This window comes from Sciurus vulgaris, assembly GCF_902686455.1.
Source record: "Sciurus vulgaris genome assembly, chromosome: 11".
In the NCBI taxonomy this organism is placed as follows: domain Eukaryota; kingdom Metazoa; phylum Chordata; class Mammalia; order Rodentia; family Sciuridae; genus Sciurus; species Sciurus vulgaris.
This window is the reverse complement of record NC_136472.1, coordinates 70,819,143-70,844,783: the sequence shown is the minus strand read 5'-3', so window position 1 is coordinate 70,844,783 and position 25,641 is coordinate 70,819,143. Positions and strand designations below refer to the sequence as shown.

The 25,641-nt window shown below is 35.5% G+C and overlaps 1 protein-coding gene across 1 annotated transcript in view; it reads left to right on the top strand.

Annotated features, from left to right (window-relative positions):
• FCHSD2 (FCH and double SH3 domains 2) overlaps nt 1-25,641 on the top strand; it is a 245,161-nt gene that overhangs the window by 95,531 nt on the left and 123,989 nt on the right. Inside the window, 2 exon segments of the mRNA XM_079103793.1 lie at nt 13,777-13,853; nt 21,752-21,896. Coding sequence (XP_078959919.1) covers nt 13,777-13,853; nt 21,752-21,896 — 222 coding nt within the window.

Here is a 25,641-nt window from a genome sequence, read left to right as displayed (position 1 = left end):
TATCCTGGATTACCCCTACCTCCTGTTTGATTTTTTAAAAAATTGTATCTCTTAAAGAGTCCTTCTTTGGGTTTTGCAGTTTTGTGGATTTTGACAAATGCATAGTCCTGTATCTTCAACTGTAGTACCTTGTAGATTAGTTCAGCACCCTTAAAGTCTTATACTTCTAGTCAAACACTTTCCCTGCTACAAAATCCTTGCAATCACTGATCTGTTTTCTCCTCTTATAAATTGATCTTTTCTATAGATGGAATAAAACAGCATTAAACCTTTTCATTTTGGTTTCTTTCACTTAGATTCATCTAAGTTATGTAAATTAATAGTTTGTTTCTTCTTACTACTATATAGTATTTCACTGTAATCATGTACCAAAGTTTGCATATCCATTCACCTATTGAGGGAAATCTTGGTTGCTTCAAAGTTTATGAATAAAGCTACTATGAACATTTTGTGCTCTGAGTTTTTTGTGGATATAACTTTTCAAATCATTGGGCCAAATACTTAGAATACAATTTAACTTCGTAAGAAGTTTCCAAATTGTTTTCCAGCATTGCTCTACCATTTTGCATTTCCAGTAGGCACTGTTAGTTTTTTGAACTGTAGCTCTTTTAATAGATGTATGCATAATGGTAGCTCATTGTTTTAATCTGCATTTCTATAATGACAGTAATGTTGTGCTGATTTGCCATCCTTATATATTCCTCAATGAAGTGTCTATTTGGATCTTTTTGCCATTTTTAAAATGGGATGATTTATTCTGATAACTGTGGAATTTTAAGAGTTCTTTACATATTTCAGATATATGTTCTTTACCAGATATGTTATTTGCAAATACTTTTTCCTAGTTTGCAGCATATCTTTTCTTTTACAGTGTCTTTTCCCAGAAAAGAGTTTAATTTTGGTAAGGCCCAATTTTGTGATTTTTTTTTTTCTTTTATGCATCTTGGTTTTGGTGTTGTATTTAGAGCTCCATAGAAATACAAGGAAATTCTCTCCCACGTTCTTATAGTTTTGTGCTGTATGTTCAGATGTGTGAATGATTTGGAGTTAATTTTTGTGTAAGTTGTGAGTTATTTGCTGAGATTGATTTGGGGGGTTATATATTCATCCAGTTTTAGCACTATCCTTTCTTCATCAAATTGCCTTTGCCACTTTATGTGAATGTATCTTTGGGATCTGTGTTCTGTATTATTGGTCTTTGTGTCCATTCTTTGCCAGTACCACAGTTAGGATTACTGTAGCTTCTAAGTGTGCCTTGAAATCAGGTCATGGGAGTTCTGACTTTGTCCTTATTTTTCAGAATTGTTTTGGCTATCCTACTGTCTTTACCTTTCCAGATACACACACACACACACACACACACACACACACACACACATATATTTATTATTTGTTCTATTTAGTTATACATGACAACAGAATGATTGATTCATCGTACACAAATGGAGTACACCTTTTCATTTCTCTGGTTGTACACAATGTAGAGTAACACCATTTGTGTGATCATACATGTATACAGGGTAATGATGTTTGTCTCATGCCACCATCTTCCCCCCCATCCCCACCCCTCCCCTCATTTCCCTCTACACATTTCCAGATATATTTTAAAATCAGTTTTTGAGGTCTGGGGTGTAGCTCAGTTGTACAGTGCTTGGCTATCATGAATGAGGCCTTGGGTGCAAGCCTCAGCATGGAAAAAATAAATAAATGGACAAATCAGTTTTTGATATCTGCAAAAAAAAAAAAAAAAAAAAAAGGATTTCTGGAATTTTGACTGGTATTACATTGAATGTATAGATCAAATTGGAAACAACTGACAGCAATATGAAGTCTTCAGCCTGTTAACGTCACATCTCTGTTCATTTAGATTTTTTATTTTTTTGTATTTTGGAGTTTTCCACTTGTAGATTCTGTACATATTTGTCAAATTATACCTGAAATAATTTTTCTCATACTATCATAGTTTTTAAAATCTCAATTCCTCACTGCAGATATGTAGGAGAGCAATTAATTTTGGTATATTGACTTTGTATCTTGCAATTTTGCTAAAGTCAGTTATTAGTTCCAGGAGTTTAAGATAAGAAATTGTGCTATGCGGAAAAAGATAGCGTTATAGCTTTATTTCTTCCTTTCCAATCTCTGTGCCTTTTCTTTCTTTTTCTTGCCTTATCATACTAGGTAGACTAGACTTCCAGTAAAATGTCGAAAAGGATTGACTTAGTCCCAGTCACACTAAAAGTATATTAGCAGCAGAGCTTTGGTGGGTTTTTAATGAAATTAAGGAAGTATCCTTCCACTAGAAGTTTTTTGAGATTTTTTTATTATAAATTAAAGTTAAATTTCATACATTCCTTCTTCTGTGTTTGGTCTTTAAATCAAGCAAGACAAGTCATTTAAAATGTCAATAGATCTTATTTTTTTATATAATTAATTTAAATAAAATTAATCTATTTTTAATGAAAGCAAAAAGCTAAAATATATATTTAATGTTTAGTGCATTTAACAACACGAGATTAATATTTCATTTCATCATGGAATTAATAGAAAAGTAAGCAAAGGCAATTGCTTATGTTATTTAAAATGACATACTGCTTAACTTTTTTCTAATTATGTATCATACAAAACAATGAAAGATATTTCAAGCCTTAAAGAGTAAAGTTCTTAATCTATTACTGTAAAAGTGATTTAAGAATATAGCAAAGACAACTATTTGATCATTCCATCAGTTTGAAAGTACTCAGCTTATGCAGTAGACCTAATTTTTAAATGATCCTTATGATCCTTTGCATGACGCTGGGAATTTCATGACCAAAAAGTATAGTATGTCAAGAATATGATTCCCAATATTCCTCAGCATAGTATGTAAAGAATATGGTTTCCTAATATTTAAAGAGCCATTCAGATGGTAAACCTTTAGTTTAAATTTTATTTCAACATTAGTTTCAGTATATGCTGGGGCAAGAACAGTATACAAAATAACCTGTGCCAAAGCCACGAAAGATACTCCTGCTTAGCTTGCTGTGGTGAATGGCCAAAGGTTAAACCATCAGTCCATTTGCTAGTGTCTACTCAACAGTGGCTTTCTTTGTATTTATTCATTTGTTAGAGCAATACAGCAAGTGTTATTGAGAGGTAAAACAAAGCAAGTCTCACATCAGACACTGACGCCTTTTTAAAAAGTTAGAATGTGATGTCATTGGATGGTCCAAAGGGTATTTTGATAGTACTACATCTTTATGGAAGTCACTGCTCCAGAATTAACTATAGTATAAAGCAGATCAACATTATGTATCAGTGATACTATTGTCAATATAAATAAATGTATGTCTAGTGAACCAATTTTAGAGAGTAATGCCATAGGCCAGGAGAGCGATTTAAAAATAAAAAAGTTTTTTTTTTATTGAAAGTCATAGTTTATTTATCTTAGCAAATTAATTAGGGTAGATTATTTTCTATATAAGTATACCTTTCATTCATCAAATGTAGCTTTAATCATGATGTAAGAGAGAAACTAATTTAAGTGTAGAATGCTATCAGAGGCATGAAATATTGTTTAGAGCCACAGTATTTCTTAGCTTCATGCAGATTAGGTCTTGAACAGCTGCACAGAGCACACAGAAGTTGTGATTCCTGCCTCTGTGAACTAATTTGAATGAAGTCTTTCATCTAGCGATCTCACTGTTTGTCTATTTCATGAATCCCTCATCTCATCTTTGAAGGGCTCATTCAGTTTAATACAGTCCAACTTTGTGGCTCAGAGTTCTAGAAATTGCTGTTGTAATTTATAACGCACAATTTTACAGTAATTTCATGCTTTTTTGAGAATTAGATAAAATCCACTTTAAAATTATTATATCTTTTATGAAGACTTTTTGATAACTTACGATTCTAGCTTAAACTAGGCATCATCTTTATGACTGACCTTAAGTAAATTTGGTATCTTAGTGTCCTATTTTTCTGTGGTTATAACAAGGCTTAACAGAGGTAAGAGAAATGAATGTATAAAAGAACTTGGTTAATTAGTTCATTTGTTCTGTATAACTTTTAAGAGTGCTGTCAGTCTACTCTGTTCTAGTTCTGCTTGTGAGAAGAGGCCCATGTCACATCCATGTTTTGTGTGAAGTGTTTTGCAAATCTTTAATTTTTTTAATTGTTTAGCAGCAATTAAATGGAAAATGTAACTTAGAGATGTAATTTGTAAAGAAAATGTCACATGAGCTTTTCCTCATTTGTGTACTTTATCACATTGTATCACTTATGTGGTAGTAATGGAGGTGTTGCCTAATATTTTATTTTGTGTACACCTTATTCCACTCAAATAGGTAATGAGTTCTTGGAATTCAGGGAGCTTGACTTATTTCAACTCTAACCAAAATTAACGTGTACCTTCTCTGCATGAAATTAACTGATTTTTTTCGTTGCTTTGAAATATCCACACAGGGGTTCCTTTTCAGTAGTGAGAATGGTCAAATTTGACTATAATTTTACTGATCAACTTATTTATTGCATTTAAGCCACCTACTCATAATCTCAAAAATCTCATATGGCTTGTTTTTTCCTTTGAATATACAAAAATTAGGAACCAGAGAATTTTTTTATTTTTTGTTTTTGCAGTATAGGGGATTTAACCCAGGGGTTTGAAACCACTGAGCTATATCCCCTCCCATTTATTTTATTTTGAGACAGGATCTCATTAAGTTGCTGTGACTGGTATCGAACTTGCAATCCTCTGACCTTAGCCTCCCTAGTCCCTGGGATTACAGACATGTACCACTGTATTCAGCAGGAACTGGAAAAGTTTTGATCCCAGTATTTCTAACTCAAATTAACTAGTGTCAAAAATGCAAAAGGAGATCAATGTCATACATTTATGCAGTCAGTAGATGTTATTGGTAATTAAATGCTGGTCTCTGTACTATAACCTAGGGATATAGGGATTAAGAGAGAGACAAAATCCTTACCTGTTGGAGCTTATAGTCAGCCAGACAACTTATAGTTATATCAGACAGTAACCATGTATAAGAATTATGAATGAGTAGTGTTGTGTGAGAGAAAATAACTGGATAGAGTGTGAACTACTTTATGTATAGTGATTAGAAAAGTCCTTTTAGAGAAAGACACAAAGACCTGAAGTATGAAGGTGTGCCTGGATTGTGTCCTTTAAATATGGTTTCTCTCTGAAAGGAGTCAGGATTATAGAGAGAAGCAGGTCTACGAAAGGAACTGTTAGAGAAAACAAAGAAGCAATCAAAGTCTTGGGGTTTCAATATGGAAGCCAACTTGAAAGGCTTCCTATAGACCACAGATAGGACAATTTGAGCATCAAAAGAATAATGACTGCAATTAATTGGAACACATCATTATTTAAAATTTATAATGGTTCTCTTTTTTCACTCTTTTTTTTTATTTTTTACAAAGTATTCTTTTTCCCTTTAATTTTTTTTTTTTTTAGTAAGTAAGAAGTAATGACTTTTTTTTGCTTTGACATGAATATACATATCGTTTTCCCATGGAGCTGTATCTATATATAGTGAATGAGCTTCTTTCTTTTTCCTTATCTTCCATCACTCCAGCTGGGCCTCAGGTGCAGAAAATTGACTTATTTATATATATATATTTTAAAAAATTTTTTTTTATTATAAACAAATGGGAAACATGTTGTTTCTCTGTTTGTACATGGAGTAAAGGCATGCCATTTGTGTAATCATAAATTTACATAGAACAGTGTTGTTTGATTCATTCTGTTATTTTTTCCCTTCCCCCCCACCCCTCCCACCCCTCTTTTCCCTCTATACAGTACTTCCTTCCTCCATACTTGCCCCCCTCCCTAACCTTAACTCTAACCCTAATACTAACCCTTCCCTCCCCCCCATTATGTGTAATCCTCCACTTACTAGCGATATCATTCGTCCGTTGGCTTTTTGAGATTGGCTTATCTCACTTAGCATGATATTCTCCAATTTCATCCATTTGCCTGCAAATGCCATAATTTTATCATTCTTTATGGCTGAGTAATATTCCATTGTGTATATATACCACAGTTTCTTTATCCACTCATCAATTGAAGGGCATCTAGGTTGGTTCCACAGTCTGGCTATTGTGAATTGAGCAGCTATGAACATTGATGTGGCTGTATCTCTGTAGTATGCTTATTTTAAGTCCATTGGGTATAGGCCAAGGAGTGGGATAGCTGGGTCAAATGGAGGGTCCATTCCAAGTTTTCTAAGGAATCTCCACACTGCTTTCCAGAGTGGCTGCACTAATTTGCAGCCCCATCAGCAATGTATGAGTGTACCTTTCTCCCCACATCCTCGCCAGCACCTGTTGTTGCTCGTATTCTTGATAATTGCCATTCTAATTGGGGTGAGATGGAATCTTAGGGTGGTTTTGATTTGCATTTCTCTTATTACTAGAGATGTTGAACATTTTTTCATATGTTTGCTGATTGCTTGTAGATCTTCTTCTGTGAAGTGTCTATTCATTTCCTTAGCCCATTTGTCGACTGGATTATTTGAACTCTTGGAGTAGAGTTTTTTGAGTTCTTTATAGATTCTGGAGATTAGTGCTCTATCTGAAGTATGATTGGCAAAGATATTCTCCCATTCTGTAGGCTCTTTCTTCACATTACTGATAGTTTCCTTTGCTGAGAGAAAGCTTTTTAGTTTGAATCTATCCCAGCTATTGATTCTTGCTTTTATTTCTTGTGCTATGGGAGTCCTGTTAAGGAAGTCTGGTCCTAGGCCGACATGTTGAAGATCTGGACCTACTTTTTCTTCTGTAATCTGCAGGGTCTCTGGTCTGATTCCGAGGTCCTTAATCCATTTTGAGTTTAGTTTCGTGCATGGTGAGAGATATGGGTTTAGTTTCATTCTGTTGCATATGGATTTCCAATTCTCCCAGCACCATTTGTTGAAGAGGCTATCTTTTCTCCATTGCATATTTTTGACACCTTTGTCTAGTATGAGAAAATTGTATTTATTTGGGTTTGTGTCCGTGTCCTCTATTCTGTACCATTGATCTACCTTTCTATTTTGGTACCAATACGATGCCGTTTTTGTTACTATTGCTTTGTAGTAGAGTTGAAGATCTGGTATTGCAATACCCCCTGTTTCACTCTTCCTGCTAAGTATTGCTTTAGCTATTCTGGGTTTCTTATTCTTCCAGATGAATTTCATAATTGCTTGCTCTATTTCTGTAAGGTACGTCATTGGGATTTTAATTGGAATTGCATTGAATTTGTATAGCACTTTAGGTAGTATGGCCATTTTGACAATATTAATTCTTCCTATCCAAGAACATGGAAGATCTTTCTATCTTCTAAGGTGTTCTTTAATTTCTTTCTTTAGTGTTGTATAGTTCTCATTGTAGAGGTCTTTCACCTCTTTTGTGAGATTGATTCCCAAGTATTTTATTTTTTTCGAGGCTATTGTGAATGAGTTAGTTTTCCTAATTTCTCTTTCTGAAGATTCATCACTTATGTATAAAAATGCGTTGGATTTATGGGCATTGATCTTGTAACCTGCTACTTTACTGAATTCACTTATGAGTTCTAAGAGTTTTCTGGTGGAATTTCCAGGTTCCTCTAAATATATAATCATGTCATCAGCGAACAGGGATAGTTTGAGTTCTTCTTTTCCAATTGGTATCCCTTTAATCTCTTTGGTTTGTCTAATTGCTCTGGCCAGAGTCTCAAGAACGATGTTGAATAGAAGTGGTGAAAGAGGGCATCCCTGCCTTGTTCCAGTTTTTAGGGGGAATGCTTTCAAGTTTTCACCATTTAGAATGATATTAGCCGTGGGCTTAGCATAAATGGCCTTTACAATATAAGGAATGTTCCCACTATCCCTATTTTTTCTAGTTTTTGAGCATGAAGGGGTGCTGTATTTTATCAAATGCTTTTTCCACATCTATTGAATAATCATGTGATTCTTGACTTTAAGTCTATTAATGTGGTGAATTACATTTATTGATTTCCTGATGTTGAACCAACCTTGCATCCCGGGGATGAAACCCCACTTGATCATGGTGCACTATCTTTTTAATATGTTTTTTTGTATGCGATTTGCTAAAATTTTCTTGAGAATTTTTGCATCGATGTTCATTAAGGATATTGGTCCTGAAATTTTCTTTCCTTGATGAGTCTCTGTCTGGTTTTAGGTATCAGGGTGATATTGGCTTCATAGAATGGAGTTTGGGAGGGTTCCCTCCTCTTCTATTTTATGGAATACTTTGAGAAGTATTGGAATGAGCTCTTCTTTAACGGTTTTGTAGAACTCGGCTGAGAACCCATCTGGTCCACGGACTTTCTTTGTGGGTAGGCTTTTGATGACTTCTTCTATTTCAGTACTTGAAATTGGTCTATTTAAATTGTTTATGTCCTCCTTGTTCAGTTTAGGCAATTCATCATGTCCTAGAAACCGTGTTGATGCCTTCAAAATTTTCTATTTTGTTGGAGTATAGATTTTCAAAATAGCTTCTAATTATGTTTTGTATTTCAATCCTGTCTGTTGTGATATTTCCTTGTTCATTCCGAATTTTAGTGATTTGGGTTTTCTCTCGTCTTCTCTTTGTTAGTGTGGCTAAAGGTTTATCAATTTTGTTTATTTTTTCGAAGAACCAACTATTTTTTTGTCAATTTTTTGTATTGTTTCTTTTGTTTCAATTTCATTGATTTCAGCTCTGAGTTTAACTATTTCCTGTCTTCTACTACTTTTGGTGCTGTTCTGTTCTTCTTTTTCTAGGGCTTTGAGCTGTAATGTTAGGTCATTTATTTGTTGAGTTTTGCTTCTTTTATTAAATGCACTCCATGAAATAAATTTCCCTCTAAGTACTGCTTTCATAGTGTCCCAAAGATTTTGATATGATGTTTCTTTGTTCTCATTTACCTCTAAGAATTCTTTAATTTCCTTCCTAATATCTTCTGTTATCCATTCATCATATAATAGCATATTGTTTAATCTCCAGATGTTGGAATAGTTTCTGTGTTTTACTCTTTCATTTATTTCTAACTTCAATCCTTTATGATCTGATAGAATACATGGTAGTGTCTCTATCTTCTTGTATTTGGTAAACATTAGCTTTGTGGCATAATATATGGTCTATTTTAGAGAAGGATCCATGTGCTGCTGAGAAGAAAGTGTATTCGCTCTTGTTGGATGGTATATTCTATAAATGTCCATTAAGTGTAAATTATTGATTGTGTTATTGAGATCTATGGTTTCTTTGTTCAATTTTTGTCTGGAAGATCTGTCCAGTAGTGAGAGAGGTGTGTTAAATCACCTAGTATTATGGTGTTATGGTCTATTTGGTTTCTGAAATTGAGAAGGATTGTTTGACCATACGATGGATGAGCCCACTGTTTGGGGCATAGATGTTTATGATTGTTATATCTTGCTGATTTATGCTTCCCTTAAGCAGTATGAAATGACCTTCTTTATCCCTTCTGACTAACTTGGCTTGAAGTCCACATTATCGGAAATGAGGATGGATACTCCAGCTTTTTTGCTGAGTCCATGTGCATGGTATGTTTTTCCCCATCTTTTTCACTTTAGTCTATGGGTATCCTTTTTCTATGAGGTGAGTCTCTTGCAGGCAACGTATTGTTGGAATCTTTCTTTTTAATCCAATCTGCCAGTCTATGTCTTTTGATTGATGAATTTCAGGCCATTAACATTCAGGGTTATTATAGAGATATGATTTGTTTCCTGGTCATTTGGTTCATTTTTTAAATTTATTATTTTTGTTTGACACAACTTGTTTCCTCCTTAATTTGACAATTCCTTTAGGATAATTCCTCCCTTTGCTGATTTGCTTCTTTGTTTTTCATCTCTTCCTCATGGAATATTTTGCTGAGAATGTTCCGTAATGCTGGCTTTCTTTTTGTAAATTCTTTTAGCTTTTGTTTATCATGGAAGGATTTTATTTCATCATCAAATTTGAACGGCTAAGTTTTGCTGGGTATAAGATTCTTGGTTGCATCCATTTTCTTTCAGGGCTTGAAAAATGTTGTTCCAGGCCCTTCTAGCTTTTAGGGTCTGGATTGAAAAATCTGCTGATATCCGTATTGGTTTCCCCCTGAATGTAATTTGGTTTTTTTCTCTCGCAGCCTTTAAAATTCTGTCTTTATTTTGTATGTTAGGTATTTTCATTATAATGTGCCTTGGTGTGGGTCTGTTGTAATTTTGTGTATTTGGAGTCCTATAAGCCTCTTGAACTTGATTTTCCATTTCATTCTTCAGATTTGGGAAATTTTCTGATGTTATTTCATTGAATAAATTGTTCATTCCTTTGGCTTGTTTCTCTAGGCCTTCCTCAATCCCAATAATTCTTAAATTTGGCCTTTTCATGATATCCCATAGTTCTTGTAGATCCTGTTCATGATTTCTTACCATCTTCTCTGTTTGTTCAACTTTGTTTTCAAGGTTAAATATTTTGTCTTCAGTGTCTGAGGTTCTGTCTTCCAGGTGTTCTATCCTACTGGATATGCTTTCTATGGAGTTCTTAATTTGGTTTATTGTTTCCTTCATTTCAAGGATTTCTGTTTGGTTTTTTTTCAATATCTCTAACTCTTTATTGAAATGATCTTTTGCTTCCTGTATTTGCTCTTTTAATTGTCGATTGGTGCGATCATTCAATGACTGCATTTGCTCTTTCATCTCATCATTCAGTGCGTGCATTTGCTCTTTCATCTCATCGTTTGCTTCTCTGATCATTTTAATTATGTACATTCTGAACTCCTTTTCTGTCATTTCTTCTGCCATGCTGTCATTGGGTTTTATTGATGTAACATCTAGATTTGTTTGCAGCATTTTCTTTCCTTGTTTTCTCATATTGTTCAGGTATCAGTGGACCGCTGAGATATTGCAGATTTCCTCTATTGACTTACAATGTCCCTGAAGATTTCTATATTTATCCCCCCTTAGCCTTCAGTAGGCTGAAGTCTTGGAGGAAGTTGATAATGCGATGCTCCACAAGGAAGCTGCCTCTCTAGGAGTGGTGGCCTTCAGGTGGGGTATAATCCCTGCTAGTGGGCAGAGGTGCCTCCACTTGTTGACCAATGGTCATCCAAAGGGGACCTAGGCTGCGGGCTGAGGCAAGGCCTGTTTGGGCCTGAGTCTCTGGTTTTACCGTCCTTGTGGGGAAACCTCACCCGGCAGGGAAGACTCACCCGGTGGGGAGGTCTCGCTGGTCAGTTCCCTCCTAGAGGTTCGCCTCAATTTACAGCTACCGCCTGGGCTGGGCTGCCTTCCTCTGCAAAGTTCCCAGGGGCCGGCCCTACCTCCTGTGCCTGGGAGCCTCACCCTTCGCAGATGAATCTCCTTAGGCTGCCCCTTCACAGATGAATCTCCTTAGGCTGCCCCTCCTCAGAGAATCTGCCCGCAGGCCTGGAACCTTCGCTCTGCCCCTAAGCCTGTCTCTGTGCGGCTCTTCCACCCAGAAGCCTCCTAGATCCTGGGACCCTGCTCTGCTCCTAATCGCCTGGCTATGCGGCCCCTCCTCTGAGCAGCCACCTGGGGCCCCGTACAATTGCTCTGAGTCCCAGAGACCCGCCGCATGCCTCTTCCTCCAGACAGCCACCCAGTATTCTGGTGCTGTCACTAGGAGTCCAAGAAACTCACTGTGTGCCTCCTCCACCCACCAACCCCATGTAGCCCTGGGCAATCAATCACTCCGAGTCGAAGTGACCCTCCCCGTTCCTCCTCCTTCTTCAAATAATCCCCCGGGTGTTCAGGAGCCGTCGCTCTGAGTGGCTCTGAATCCACGTCACCCGCTGCACACGTCCTCTGGGCAACCGCCCGGAGCTCTGGTGCGGCCACTCGATACCAAGCGACCCACCGCGCTTCCCCTCCAGGCAGCCCCCCTGTGTTCAGGCGCTGTCACTTTAAGTCCAAACAACTCACCACTCGCCTTCTCCTCTGAGCAGCCGCCTGGAGCTCCAATGCAGTCACTGCGAGTCCAAATGACCCGCCACGCTCCTCCTCCTCTTCCTCCTAGTCCTCCGGGCAGGCCCCGGTATTCAGAAGTGGTCTGAGTCCAAACAGCTCGCCACGCAGCCCCTCCTCTGGCAACCGCCTGTAGCTCTTGTGTAGTCACTCCGAATCCAAGTGGCCGCGCTCCTCTTCCTCCTCCTCGTCCTCAGGGCAGGCCCCGGGGTTCAGAAGCGTCGCTCTACGTCCAAACAGCTCGCCGCGTGGCTTCTCCTCTGTGCGGTTGCGCCTGCAGCTCTGGTGCAGTCACTCCGAATCCAAGTGGCCACGCTCCTCCTCCTTCTCCTCAGGGCAGGCCCCGGTGTCCTGAGTCCACACAGCTCTCCTCGCCACTCCTCCCCTGGGCAGCTGCCGGAGCCCCAGTGGTTGCTCCGAGACCCAGCGCTGTGCTGAGCGGCCTCTCTTTTTTCACTCTTTATTGATTTATTGAATTAAAAAATTGAAGATCCTGCATTTTTAAAAGGCCCTTTACATAAAGTAGAAGATATTTCATGTGATGGGAATGATAGGAACAAGGTGCAAAAGTGACAAAATACTGTATATCTTCGGGGGAAACTTAGTAATCAGGTTTCCCAAAGGAGAGATAAGTTTTTGTGGAAGTGTTATATATTGTAGACTATGATACCTGGAAATAGTGAAACCAAACAATTGCGAAGTTCAGGAGGAACTTGAGATTCTAAGGTGTGTGTCAGTCCTTGCTATACTTTGGAAAATAAAATGGTGATATTTCCCAAAGGCATTCAACAATGAATTTAATTAAGCCAAATTGATTTGCCAGCAGATCTTATTAGAAAAGTAGCTTGTATAGAGTGAAAAATTAGTTTTTAATTGAGCCTTTGCTTAAAGTAGGTGATCTATAAATTACTGTAATTGTTCTTCATTTCAGAATGATATTCTTTTTTTTTTTTTACAGCTACAAGATAGAAATCAAATCAGTATCCCAAAATTAATGATTTCTTTAAAAATACAATTATGTTGACCCTGCTATAATGTTCGGGGACCATGTTGTTATCTAAATAATGTGTTACATAATTGGAATGAGTAGTTTAACTTCAATTCCCAACAAAATGATTTTCAATGCTCAAGAGCCTCATAGCCCCTCCATATTATAGATGGATATTATTTTGTCCAGATTCATGTTGCATGGGTAATAAATAGTAAGCGGGTTTATTTTTTGTTAGAACCAATTTCTTTGATTCGAAGTGATTTGTGTCATTGTTTTGTTTTGTTTTGTTGTTTCTTTTAAAAGAAAAATAATCTCTTGAGTCTGACTGGAGAATTACAGTATGGTACAGCACCAAAGTTTGCTCAGTAATCTTTAAGCCAGCATATATCTGTTTGTTCCAAATTGAATGCACTTTTTCTTCTCCTCGAATGTGAGAATCTGTTGCTGAGACTTAGAAATGTGCCCACACCTCAGCTAAGAAGTGGCAGGAGACTGAGATGGTAAGCTGTATGATCCAAGCTCTGGAGTTGGACAGCTGTGTTTTCTGTGACCTACCAGAGATAGTTTGTTATATGGTTAGTCAAATGGTCTGGATGACATGAAATGTATATTACTTAAGTTTCAGTGTCTTCATCCTTACGCTCATCTTTTTTCTCAAAATGGAGATGAGAGGATTGAACAATGAGAGAAGGTTGTGATGTTCTGCCATTTGTCATTGGTTCTTTACTTCTTAATTAAGTTTTCATTTGGAATAATGGGATTGTCTACTAATATATTTTAATAGAAAGAGCTTCCTTTATGGCACAATACTTATTTTAGAAAAAAATATATATTTTTTAACAGGGCATCCAGAAGTTGGCTAGTCAGTACCTGAAGAGAGATTGGCCTGGAATAAAAGCTGATGATCGGAATGATTACAGGTAACTTACTAAGTGGTTTTTGCTTATTTCCTTTTAAAATGGTTTTACTCAGAGCCTTATCACATATAGCTAACATAAGATTCTAATTTTTAAAAGGATTCTTTGCTATGTTTTAGACACAATTTCAGAATTATCAATTTTTTTAATTTTAATTTTTAGCATTTTAACATATATAGAGACTTTATATGAATTAGGTCATTTTCATATGTCTTAGACCAAGTTTGTATGTTATTACATTAATACGCATGTAAGAGATTTAAAGAAGGTAGATGGCGGTAGAACACACGTTTGTGGCAAAATTATACTATACTGTCATGATTGTGGATTTTTTATTTCTGAAATAAATTCTAAATTTGGAAAGATGAGATTTTGTGAGACTAGTGGAAAAAAGTTTCTAATATGTTTTAAGGGAAAGAGCTTCCTTTATAGCACAATACTTATTTAGAAATGTGTGTATATGTGTTTATAAACAGGGTATCCAGAAACTGGCTGGGTAATACCCTACATACAGATTTTAAAGAAGGCATGTTGTAATGGGATATAAATTGTGTACTTACTGACCTACCAATATTAAAAATGTGATTTTGTCTTTTGGGGGGTTAATTTGGTAGTATTTGTTGTCTTTTGTGCTTGAGGCTATCCTTAGTGTTGGAGGATTCAGAAGTCAAAGAACTCAGAACTGGCCATGTGGTTGGAATTAAGACTGATACCCATGAAACAATAGTAGAGAACCCATGGTAATGAAGAATTCAGTATTAAAGTGTATGGTTTAGAGTCTGAATATGGAATCAAGCTGTTGAATTGCCATTGAAGACTGGCACCATCAGAATTTCTTAAGAATGTGGTAATGGGGCTAGAAAGCTGAAGCATATACAAGAAACCCTAATAGTTCCTCTCAGTGACTAACTTAGAACGTAGCATGATATTTAAATAATAGAATGGTATAATTCCAACAGAATATTAAAACATAAAATAAAAATAGAGATTTTCTTGTGAACTTTCCAGTGTCTACAAATTTCAGCTGAGAGGGAAGAAAGGGGAGATGAAATTCTAGGCAAAAAAGACAATTAGAACAAAACCTTGATATGAGACTGAACATGCTTAGAATTGCTGATATGAAGAATTCATCCTGACCCAGAAAGTGATTGCTTGATGGGGAATAAAAGACTCCAACTTATAGATAAGCTGTATTCCAATTTAATTTGAAATTCATTATTCAAGTTGCCTAAGAAATAGGGAGTTGAGATGGGGTTATAGCTCAGTGATAAAGCATTTTGCCTAGCATGTATGAGGCCCTTGATTTGAACCCCCACCCCCCTAACACCAAAAAAAAAAAAAAAAAAAAAAAAGAAGAAGAAGAAGAAAGAAAGAAGAAAAAAGCTGCATTTAAGGAAAGCTTAAGCAGACATTTACTAAATATTCAATATACGTCAGACACTGCTAGAAACTCACTTGTGTCCCATGATTATTAAAATAACCTTGTGAGGCAGATTTAATTACTTTATTTTTACTTACTGGGACTCTAGGTCTTGGGTTATATACCTTACTCAAGATCACATGAACTATTTTAAACACTCATGCATTCATTCTTTTTTTAATTTTTTTATTCAAGGTGTACATATGTAATACCTACTAATTTCAGCAGTTAAAGGAGACTTCAGGCTTAGAGACACTAAAAGATATGATGTCTGTCCTTCAGGAACTTATAGGAGGTAGCCACTATAAATGGTTGTCCTATCAGGTGATAGTAATAGAGGTGTATTGGGACCATCCAGGAAAACCTGAATTTGGAGAGCTTAGTCTTGAGCTCTGGCAGGAGTTTGCCAGTCAGTTTGGTAAATGAAATTCTAAGCAGAAGTAACATCTTAAAGGCATGGAGTATGGGAAAATATGAATATTAGGTAGCAGTGAGTAGTATGTGAACTATATAGCTTGGAGGATAGACCTAGTAGTGAATATGGAGAACATGTTTAGCATCATAAAGGACTTTGCATATCATAGTATGGAGTGTCTATTTTTATTCAAAAGATAATTTGTGCATTGAACAGTTTCCACAACAGGAATGATGTAATCAACTTCCCTTAATCACAGTATGAAGGTGGATTAGAGGGGTGTAAGGAATTCAGGAAGTATAGAATCACAGAAATTTAATCCCTTCTCATCTCTTATTTAAACTCTGGAAATGATAGTAAATATCAGGATGTGGGGGGGATTTCAGAGATACTTTAGAAAACTAAAGCTAGAGGACTCACAGTTGATTTGGCAGTTTCATTGTTTTAAGTTTGTTAAATTTGTTCTGGGACAAACTATAAACAGTTGTCTTTATATCTAAAATAGCTCTTGCCACATAAAAGGCACTTGATAAATACTTGCTGACTGAATGAATGAAGTAGGAGGAGGGGAGGAAGGATTATACAATGACTCCCAGGTTTTTTAATTTAGGCAGCTGAAAGGATAGCAATGCCATTCTGGAAAAAGGCAATAGAAAAATCAGAATTGAGGGTGAGCATAGGAAGTCCTCTTTTTTGGTGTGCATGTGGGGGGTTATTCAGAGTTTATATGGTTTTAGTTATTTTAAATTGTTTAACTTTTTAAGTTTTTATTTGTGTTGGTAATTTAAAAATTCTTATCAAAGTTATACATGCTTTTCATTAAAGAGGTAAATAATATTGAAGAGTAGAAAAGGTCTGCAGTGCTGCCTCATCCTGTTTCCCAAGCCTCTTTCATTCTCATTTCTACTCCCTGGAGTAATTGCTATAAAAGCATATGATATTTTCTTTCATTTTATTTTTTTCTGTGTGATTTATTCATGAACCTACATAGTTTTACCTTTTTTTTGACAGAACTGGAATCATTGTGTGCATATGTTCCTGTAAAGTGTTTCAGACACCCTTTCACAGAAGTACGTTCACTCTTTTTAATGACTGCTTTGGTGTCACGATATAGATGAGCTACAGTTTTGTTATCCATTTCTCTATTGGATAGTTATTTAGTTTATGATTATTACAATTAATGCTGCAGTGAATAATTCCCTTATGCACACAGGTATATTTTCATACACTGTGAAAGTATATTTGTAGGGTAAATTCTTAGAGGAGACATGCTAGGTGAAGGGTTTATATGTTCAAAAGCTTGATAATGGAAATTGTTCTTCATAAACTTTTATCTATATTTTACATTTCTTCTGATACAATTTAAAATTGCCCCATTTATTTACTTACCAACAGTACATGTGATTAGTCTTTTAAATTGTTTGTCAATCTGATGATACATGTATTATTTAATGACATGAAACCCCATTTGCTTGGAAATTAGACTTCTATAACACTGCTTTTTCTCCCACTCTCTTTTTCCTGAAATGTCTGAGAAAATATTTTCAGTCCTTTCTCAAAGTTCCCTTAGCTCTCTTGTAGTGACTCTTCTCAGTAATCTTATTTATATTCCTGACTTTAACTATTGTCTATAAACTGACAATGATCATATACTTTTATTGACTTTCAGCTTAGAGAACAAAAAAAATCAACTACCTGCAACTTGATCTTTCTAGATATCATCTTCTCCTATCTGGAATGTTAAGTACCTGCTGCTCTGCCTGTCATCTATCCTTTTGACACTTTTTTGTTTGCTACAAAGCAACAAACACTCCTTTGCCTTTTATCATAATTATCTTTATGTTTGTAAAATTGGCCTCCTCCCACTTCCCTAGTTGAAAATCTTGGTTCTCCTCACCAGTGGGGTGAAATTTTAATTTCTTTTTGTGATTTTCAAATCCGTGAAAAATCTGTCTCTCCTTATCTTTGGGCATTTCTTCTCCTTGGGCCTCAGTCCTCCTACCTTTGGCATGTCAACTGCAGGTGAGTTGCAGTCCCGAGTGCAGCTCACTGGACAGTGGTCGCCTCTTGCTCAGCTTTCTAGTGTAGCCTGGACTTTGGTCTCCCCATCTGCCAAGGACAACACATGAACTTTTTAAAAAAACATCACACCTTCTTATTATCAATTACTGTATAAATTAATCTTAGATTATGAATTTTTCACATTTTTAGAGTCTTCCCAAGGTGTGTTGCTGAAAGGAAACTACCTTTAGACTTAGGGAAGATCTATGGGGTTTTTTTCCTTGATTTTAAAAAACTTTTATTTTGAGATAATTGTAGCTTCCTACACAATTGTAAGAAAAATTACAAAGAGTGCTATTACATTCATCATCCAGTTCCCCCAGTGTTAACATCTTACATGACTGTTGTACATTAATATAAGAATATTGATATTGATAGTGTCTGCTAATCTAGTTCAGAATTCATCAGTTTTATGTGCATTCATCTGTTTGTATGTTAGTGTGTGCATGTTAAGTTTTGTGCAGTTTTATCACTTGTCGATTCAAGAGGCTTCCAAACTACAGTAAGGATGAATTTGTTGATTTGTTTCATGATGAAAAGTTTCTGGTTAAGTTTTCTCTGCTTTCCAGTGTGACAGTCATACAGGCAATAGTTTACAGGTATAAGCGGGTATTTGTATTTTACTAGTTATAACTTGATTATTATAGCAAGTGTTTTTCAGTCCTAATAGTGATATAAAGTTGTACATATTTTAGTTTGAAAATGTAAAGTCAGTTTAACAAAAAAAGATGAGTAATTATACAGAAGGTATACACCAAAAATAGTGTAGGGCATATGCAAAAATAGTGTAGGATACACAGATCTCAGTATAACTTTATTGGAATGAAAAGGTCCTCTTTAATGTTAGCCTTGTTACTAAGACTAAAGAGTCATGTCAGCAGAAGTGCATGGTTTGGGAATCAGACAAACAAGGGTTTAAATTTAGGACCCTTCATTCCCTCCTTTCCTCCTCCAGTGCCTGCAGTGCCATACTCATTTTCGGTGCTGAGAATATAAAGGTGACTAAAACAATGCTGCTGCCAGCTGGAGCCTATGTTCTAGTGAGGGAAGATGGTAAACAAGTGAATAATTAAATATATATGTCAGTTGGTGATAAGGTTTAATGAGATGGGTAGAGTGCCAGGGAGCTGTGACTCTGCAGACACTGCACTGTGTAGGACACCAGAGGTTAGGGGATGAGGCAGAGGTAGAGACTGCTGCAGTAATCCAGGCATAAGATGATGGTGACTTATATATGGTCACAGTGGAAGAAATAAAACTGTAATCAGATTCCATTATATTTTGTGAGTCTAAGCAAACAAAATTCCTTGATGGAAGCAGATGTGAAATGTGAGAGGAAAATGAAGTATGATTGACAATTCTGGGGATTGAGTTTGAGCCACTAAGTCTGAGTAGCTGTCAATGAGATGAAATATATTGCTAGAACAGAATCTAGGAAAATTAAGAATTTGGTTTTGGATATGTTAGGTTTTAAGACATCTATTAAATATATAATGTGGTTATGTTAAATAGGCAACCAAAGGTTAGGGAAGATGTGTGGGCAGGAATTAAAAGTTCACAATAAGTCAACAAGGTGATAGTATGTAAAGCCATGAGCCTGGATGAACTCATCCAAGAGTCAGTGAAGAGAAGAGAAGAAACTGGGGACTGACTCTGGGGCACTCTAGCATTTACAGGTCCAGGAGGTGAAGAACCGGCAAAGGAGACCATCAGTGGCCAGTGAGGTAGGAGTAGACAGAGAGAGAACAATGTCCTGGAAGTCAAGCATTTTTTGTTTCCTTATTTGCATGTTGAGGAAATGAAAGTATAGTGTTAGGTAAGCTACATATGATTATATTGGTTAAACTAGAACTTGAGTCCAGGTCTTCTGACTGGTAACCGAATTCCATGCTTTTCATGGTACTGCATTAAGGATATGTTTGCGTGCTATTGATCTGCTAATCTCTGGAGGTCTCTTTTTAAACTCCCTTTATGATGCAAAGGGTTTCTCTTGTTATTGTGTGAATCTTCATGATTTAGACATTCATCTCTTCATTGCTTTATTCATTTAATACTCATTATTGTAATCATTCCATATTTGCTAGACCCTAGAAATACAGTAGTCAGTGAAATATATACTCAATCTTCATGGAGTTTTTACTTTAGTGAGAGGGATGGATATTAACTGAATAATTACATAACAATTTTTAAATTACAGGAAAAGTGTTTCCACCTCTGAGCAAATAACAAAGAGATACTTGGTTTGAGTCTGGGGGTTGTCTTGTTGGAGATTATGAAAGATTTCTCAGAGGAAGTTATATTTAAACTGAGATTTGAAGAGTGAACAGCAATTACCCAGGTGAAAGGGTGAAGGGAAGAAGGTGCTACACTGAGGGAAGGATTTCCTCCCTTTCCCAAGACCTCCTTTCCTCTGTTAGAATTCATAATGGTAGCTTTTCATTTTTATTATGATTTTAAAAAATGCATATGTGTGTGTGTGTGTGTATTTTAGCTGTAGATGAACACAGTACCTTTGTTTATTTTTATGTGGTGCTGAGGATCAAACCAAGTGCCTCACACATGCTAAGCAAGCACTGTACCAGTGAGCTACAAACCCAACCCTAAAAATGTATTTTTACGTATAAATTAATAGTTGCTGAGCATAGTATCGAACTTGTCTTTCGGTGCATATCTCTGGGAAAAATCAATTATTTGGGCTGTTTAGGAGTTCACATAGTAAGTCATTTGTGTGAAAGACCAGGAGGACACCACTTTTGCTGCTGTTAAGTCCATCAGTGCTTTTATACTGATATTTTGTTTTGCTAATGCAATATAGTAAATCTTTCCAAAGGGATGCTAATCTGCCAAAATAAATAAGTATTTCAGTCTCTATTGGTTTGGCATATTACACGAATTGATACCTAAGACTCGTTGGTTGAAAACTATCATTTATCAAGTTTTTTTTTTTTTTTTTAAGTTCTAAGTAGGATAGGGAGCAGGCAATTTTTCTTTTTCTTCTTTTTACAGTGTCATCTATTGACCCACAGCTAGCTTTTTTTTTTTTTTTTTTTTTTTTTTGTAGCATATGGTCCTACACATTGTTATAGTAGAAAATCTATTTGAATGCCAGAAGGGAAATCTCAGGAGATGAATATTAAAATCTATCAAAATTTCACTGTAGGTGTCTCATGTTAAAAAAAATACCATCCATTGTTATGGTAAGTTATAAGATACATTATGGTTAATGTAGGAACATACAAGAATTGGCTAGGCATTTAACAAATTAGGAGGGAAGGTTTGAAAAGGAAATTGGCTAGAAAAAAGCAAAGGATGAATAATTCTTTGGCTTTACCAAAAGATTGCTGAGCACATTTATCAAGCAAGGTGATGGGATGTTTGGAATGACTTCAAAGCACAAGTGTGATGCTGCCTGAGCACATTATAACAGAGACAGATGTAGAGCAAAATATCAGAGATTCCTTTTGTTTGACAAAATAGACTTTCTCAAGCATATACGCAGTTAGTTGTTCATGACATTTATTTTTTCCATCCACATGGGTTCATGTAAAACAGTGTAGTTGAAAGAGAATGTAATTTAGAGGTAACCAACCCTTCTTCTTTATTTCTGTACTGCCATATTCTTGTGTAACCAAGAGTTACTCTACATCTAAGTTTATAAAACAGGAGAATACCATGATGAAGTAATAAAATTTGATATGCATAATGATGACCCTATGACAGTGAAAGGCCTGAAGAGTCTGAATTATTCACTATTTTTATAGTGTTAACTTTGTCTCAAATTATAATCCTTGTATCCCTTTACTCCCTGTTGCTGAATCATAGTGGGATAGAGTATATGCCATGCTTCTCGGTATGCTGAAATATTGCTTGTAAGCCAATATAAGTAAACATTTATGGTTCTGAAGAAGATATTTATTCTGTCAGTGTTTGACAGTGAGCAAAAGGTTAGACAACTTTTTCTTCCATTTTCCTGCCTAATTCTTCTCTATTCCTCTTTGAATTTAGGAGCATGTATCCTGTTTGGAAATCTTTCCTCGAGGGAACAATGCAGGTAGCCCAGTCTCGGATCAATATATGTGAAAATTATAAAAACTTCATTTCTGAGCCTGCCAGGACTGTGAGAAGCTTAAAAGAACAGCAACTAAAAAGGGTATTTTTCTACTTCTTTTGTCTTTTATGTATTTTAATACCTCAGTGCTGCATTTGTAGTCTATAAAATTATGCTAAATTGCATTTAAAAATTTTAGAGTTTTAAAAATATGGTCACAAATGTTTTTGGATGGTATTTTAGTAGGATTTCTCAACTACATCTTACTAACTAATAAAGGTGAGTGTAATTTGAATACATGGAAATTGGGGAAAGTTCAGTAAATGTTCCTTAGAAATCTCACTTTTCAGTATGACTCAAGAAAATAGACCTGTATAGTTTATACTAGACCTATGTAGTTTCACAGTATTCTTACAGTTGGGTGTATATTAAAATAATTGTTACTAAGTTCACTAAATCTTGAGAACAGTTTATATTAGTCAATCTCAGCTTCAACTTGGGCCATTTTGCATAATTTACTCGTACCCTTATTTTTAAAAGCCTCGTGTACCCTAAAGTTGAATTATGTAGGCTCCTCATTAATAAACTGTTTTTTCAAAAAGATCTGTGTCTTTGATTATACAGAAATTTAAAGTTCATAGAAAAATATCATTGTCTAATGTGATTTTAATTTAAAGTGTGCTGTTGAAAGCATGTGTTTGAATTGTGTCCTTTTTGGATAGAAAGTGACAAAAATGGAGTTTATCATGACTCTTAATAAGTAATTGAAGTTTTTTAATAGAGATATTAATACTTCAGAATAGTAAAGCAATTATTTAAGGAAATAATATTTCAGAATCCATCCATTATTCTGATTCTGATTGTCATTTCTAAAAATACTGATCTTTGTTTGCCAAAGATGATTTCAGGTGCATGAAATAAGTGTTAAATGTATATGTGTGTATATATAAAATTTTAACCTCTTTAGAGTACTTACCTAATATCATTCAATTTAAACATATTTGTATAAGGATGAAATTATCTTGTTCATTGTTAACTATGTGACTAAACTATATGACCACTAATCAATGATTTTAAGTTGTAAGAAAATATACATTCATGTATGTGTATGTATCTGATTATGCAGGAAAAGGAGTAAACGGGGGAGGAACAGAGAATTAATACTAGTTTAACTTGCTAACCAGGCAGAAATATTGTGGTTCAAATTGCCATTGCATTTATCAACTCTAACTGAATTATTGGAAAGTTCCACCTTTTCAAAATCAGAATATTTTGAAAAAAAATTTAACTCCTCCTTTGCTCTTCCATTGGTGGAATAGATTCAGACCTGAATTATACAACATTCCTGGGCAAAGAATGTTTGGTGAGATTTGGCAATTCCCTTATCTGTGAATTAACTTGTATCATGATATAGATGATAATAATGGCATTTATGCTTATCAAGGCAATTGTTGAATGTTAAATACATGTTGGGCATAAGTATGTATTGGTTCAAATATGTACCTGGGATTTCAAATAACAAAACCTATTTCAAACTGGCTTAAGTCAAAATGAGAAAGTATTATTTTGTGTATTTGAAAACTGCAGGACTTATTCAGTCACTGGCAAATCCAGGGGTTCAGATGATGGTATTAGTATTCAGTCTTTCTTTCCATTAGCTCTGCATTCTTTAATGGTTTCATTCTTTAGCAACTCTTTCCACTTGGTGGTCCCCAAATGCCACATTTAGAAATTTTCTGGATAGCAATACCAACTTTTCCATTTTCCCAAAAGTTTCAGTAAAACTAGTAGAATTGCTTTCCATATTGGCTACATCATTTTGCCCTCCTACCAACAACATATGAAAGTTCCAGTTTCTCCACAACCTTGCCAGTACTCATCTTTTTTAAAAAAAATCACCATCCTCTCAGATGTGAGGTATTATTTCATTGATTTTAATTTTGCTAATGGTTAGTGATATTGAGCATTCCTATATTTTTATCATAAAATTTTCCTCCACTGTTAACTTCCTAATTTTATAACAATATAATTCTTTTAGTAATTACCTTAGAGATTTCAATATGCTAATTTTTTAGAGTACCTTGAATTAGTAATTTTACTGTTCCCCAAACTAGTCTCAAATTAACTTTCATAGTCTACCCTGAATTAGTATTTTACTACCTCATGGACAATATAAAAATCTTCCAGCAGTGTTATTCTATTTATCTTTCCATTAAGACTTTTGTTCTGTTAGACCTTTTGACTCTGTTCATATTTCTTTTGTACTTTTTCTGCTTTCTCTGTATTTCCACCCTTTTTTCTCTATATATTTCCATTGATCTATCTGGCAGTTTATTAATTCTCTGTTCTTCTGTTTTTAAAAACTCATCTTTTGGGATTAATGTATTTTTTCAGTTGAGAGAATTTTAATATGACTTTTTAGAAGTTAGATTCCATGTTTCAGGTATAATTCTCCCTGTATTCCATGTACTCCTGTTTTATAATTCCACTAAATGAATCACTGTAGGTCTCTTTTTATTGTCTGCTGATTTTCTTGGTTTTCATCATCATGTGGGCCTGCAACTTTAGTGTGCCTCACCATGCTGAACATTGTGAATCAAATGTGTGGAGGCTCCTTGGAGATGTTATTTCCAAATATGGTGAAGTTTAGCAGGCAGAGACGTTTATCCTGATTTGGGGTCTTTTTAGGGAACAGACCTATTTCACTTCTTTGGTCTTAACTAAAAGTGGGGGATGCTTACTCCAAGACCTTATTCTACTCTGACAGGACTTGACCTTTAGCTTTTCTTCTGAGCATCATGTAGCAACTCTGATCTTCTGACTCTGACCAGTCATTAGCCTCTCAGCTACTTTTGTCTGCTGGATTTCTTGGTGTTTCACTCTACACATACCTATTAGAAATCAAATGACTCAGGGGGATATCACATATAGATTTTTGAACTTGCTCCTCTATAATAATACCCTTCTTTCTAGATCTTTGCCTTGCAAATTCCTGGTGTTTTCAGCATCCTCTGAACTCCAGTCTGTCTTCACAGAGTAGAGTAAAAAAATACTGTTTTCTGTTTATAATCCTATTTCTGTGTCATGATTCAACAAGATGTCCTCAGGAGGGGAAAAGTCAGGTTGAGTGGAGAGCTTGCCTAGGTGTGGTCCTCTTCCTAGGTCTCATAATTCCCCAAGTCCAGGGTGTGCCCTGTCCAATTTTCACACTTCCACTGACTATAGGAAGTTAGTCTAATCCAATTCTGTCACCACGAGAACCAATTTTGACTTAATATTCTCCCTCTATAACATTTTAAAGTTCATGTTCTTTTTATAATGTTCTTTATTTTGGCTGTTTTCTTTTATAATACTTGGGGATAAACATAGATACATTATAATTATGAGAGCCCTAAGGTTATAATGAAAATTATAATGAGAATATACCATAACCTTTTCCAGATCATTTTTTATATATATCAATGTTTGTTTATAAATTAGATCAAGATTCACAGTAACATAAAGCTTTTTGCCATTCTTATGTTTACTTAGCCATATCTTTCTCATTTTATACTAGAGTTTATCTATCCTCCTTGAAGTAACTGTGATTTGGGGCTTGGGTTTTAGCTCGGTGGTATAGCACATCCTTAGCATGTACAGATCTCTGTGTTTGGTCCTCAGAACCACAAAAATAAAAGAAAGAATTGTGATTCACATTTATCTAACACTTTAGAGTTTGTAAACTGCCACCATATCCATTATGGTATCATTTTATTTAAAGAGATTTAGATTTGATCCCCAGAATCGCCAAAAAAAAAAAGTTGGAATTTAATATTTAAGGAGTTTTATAGAAAAATACATGTAACTC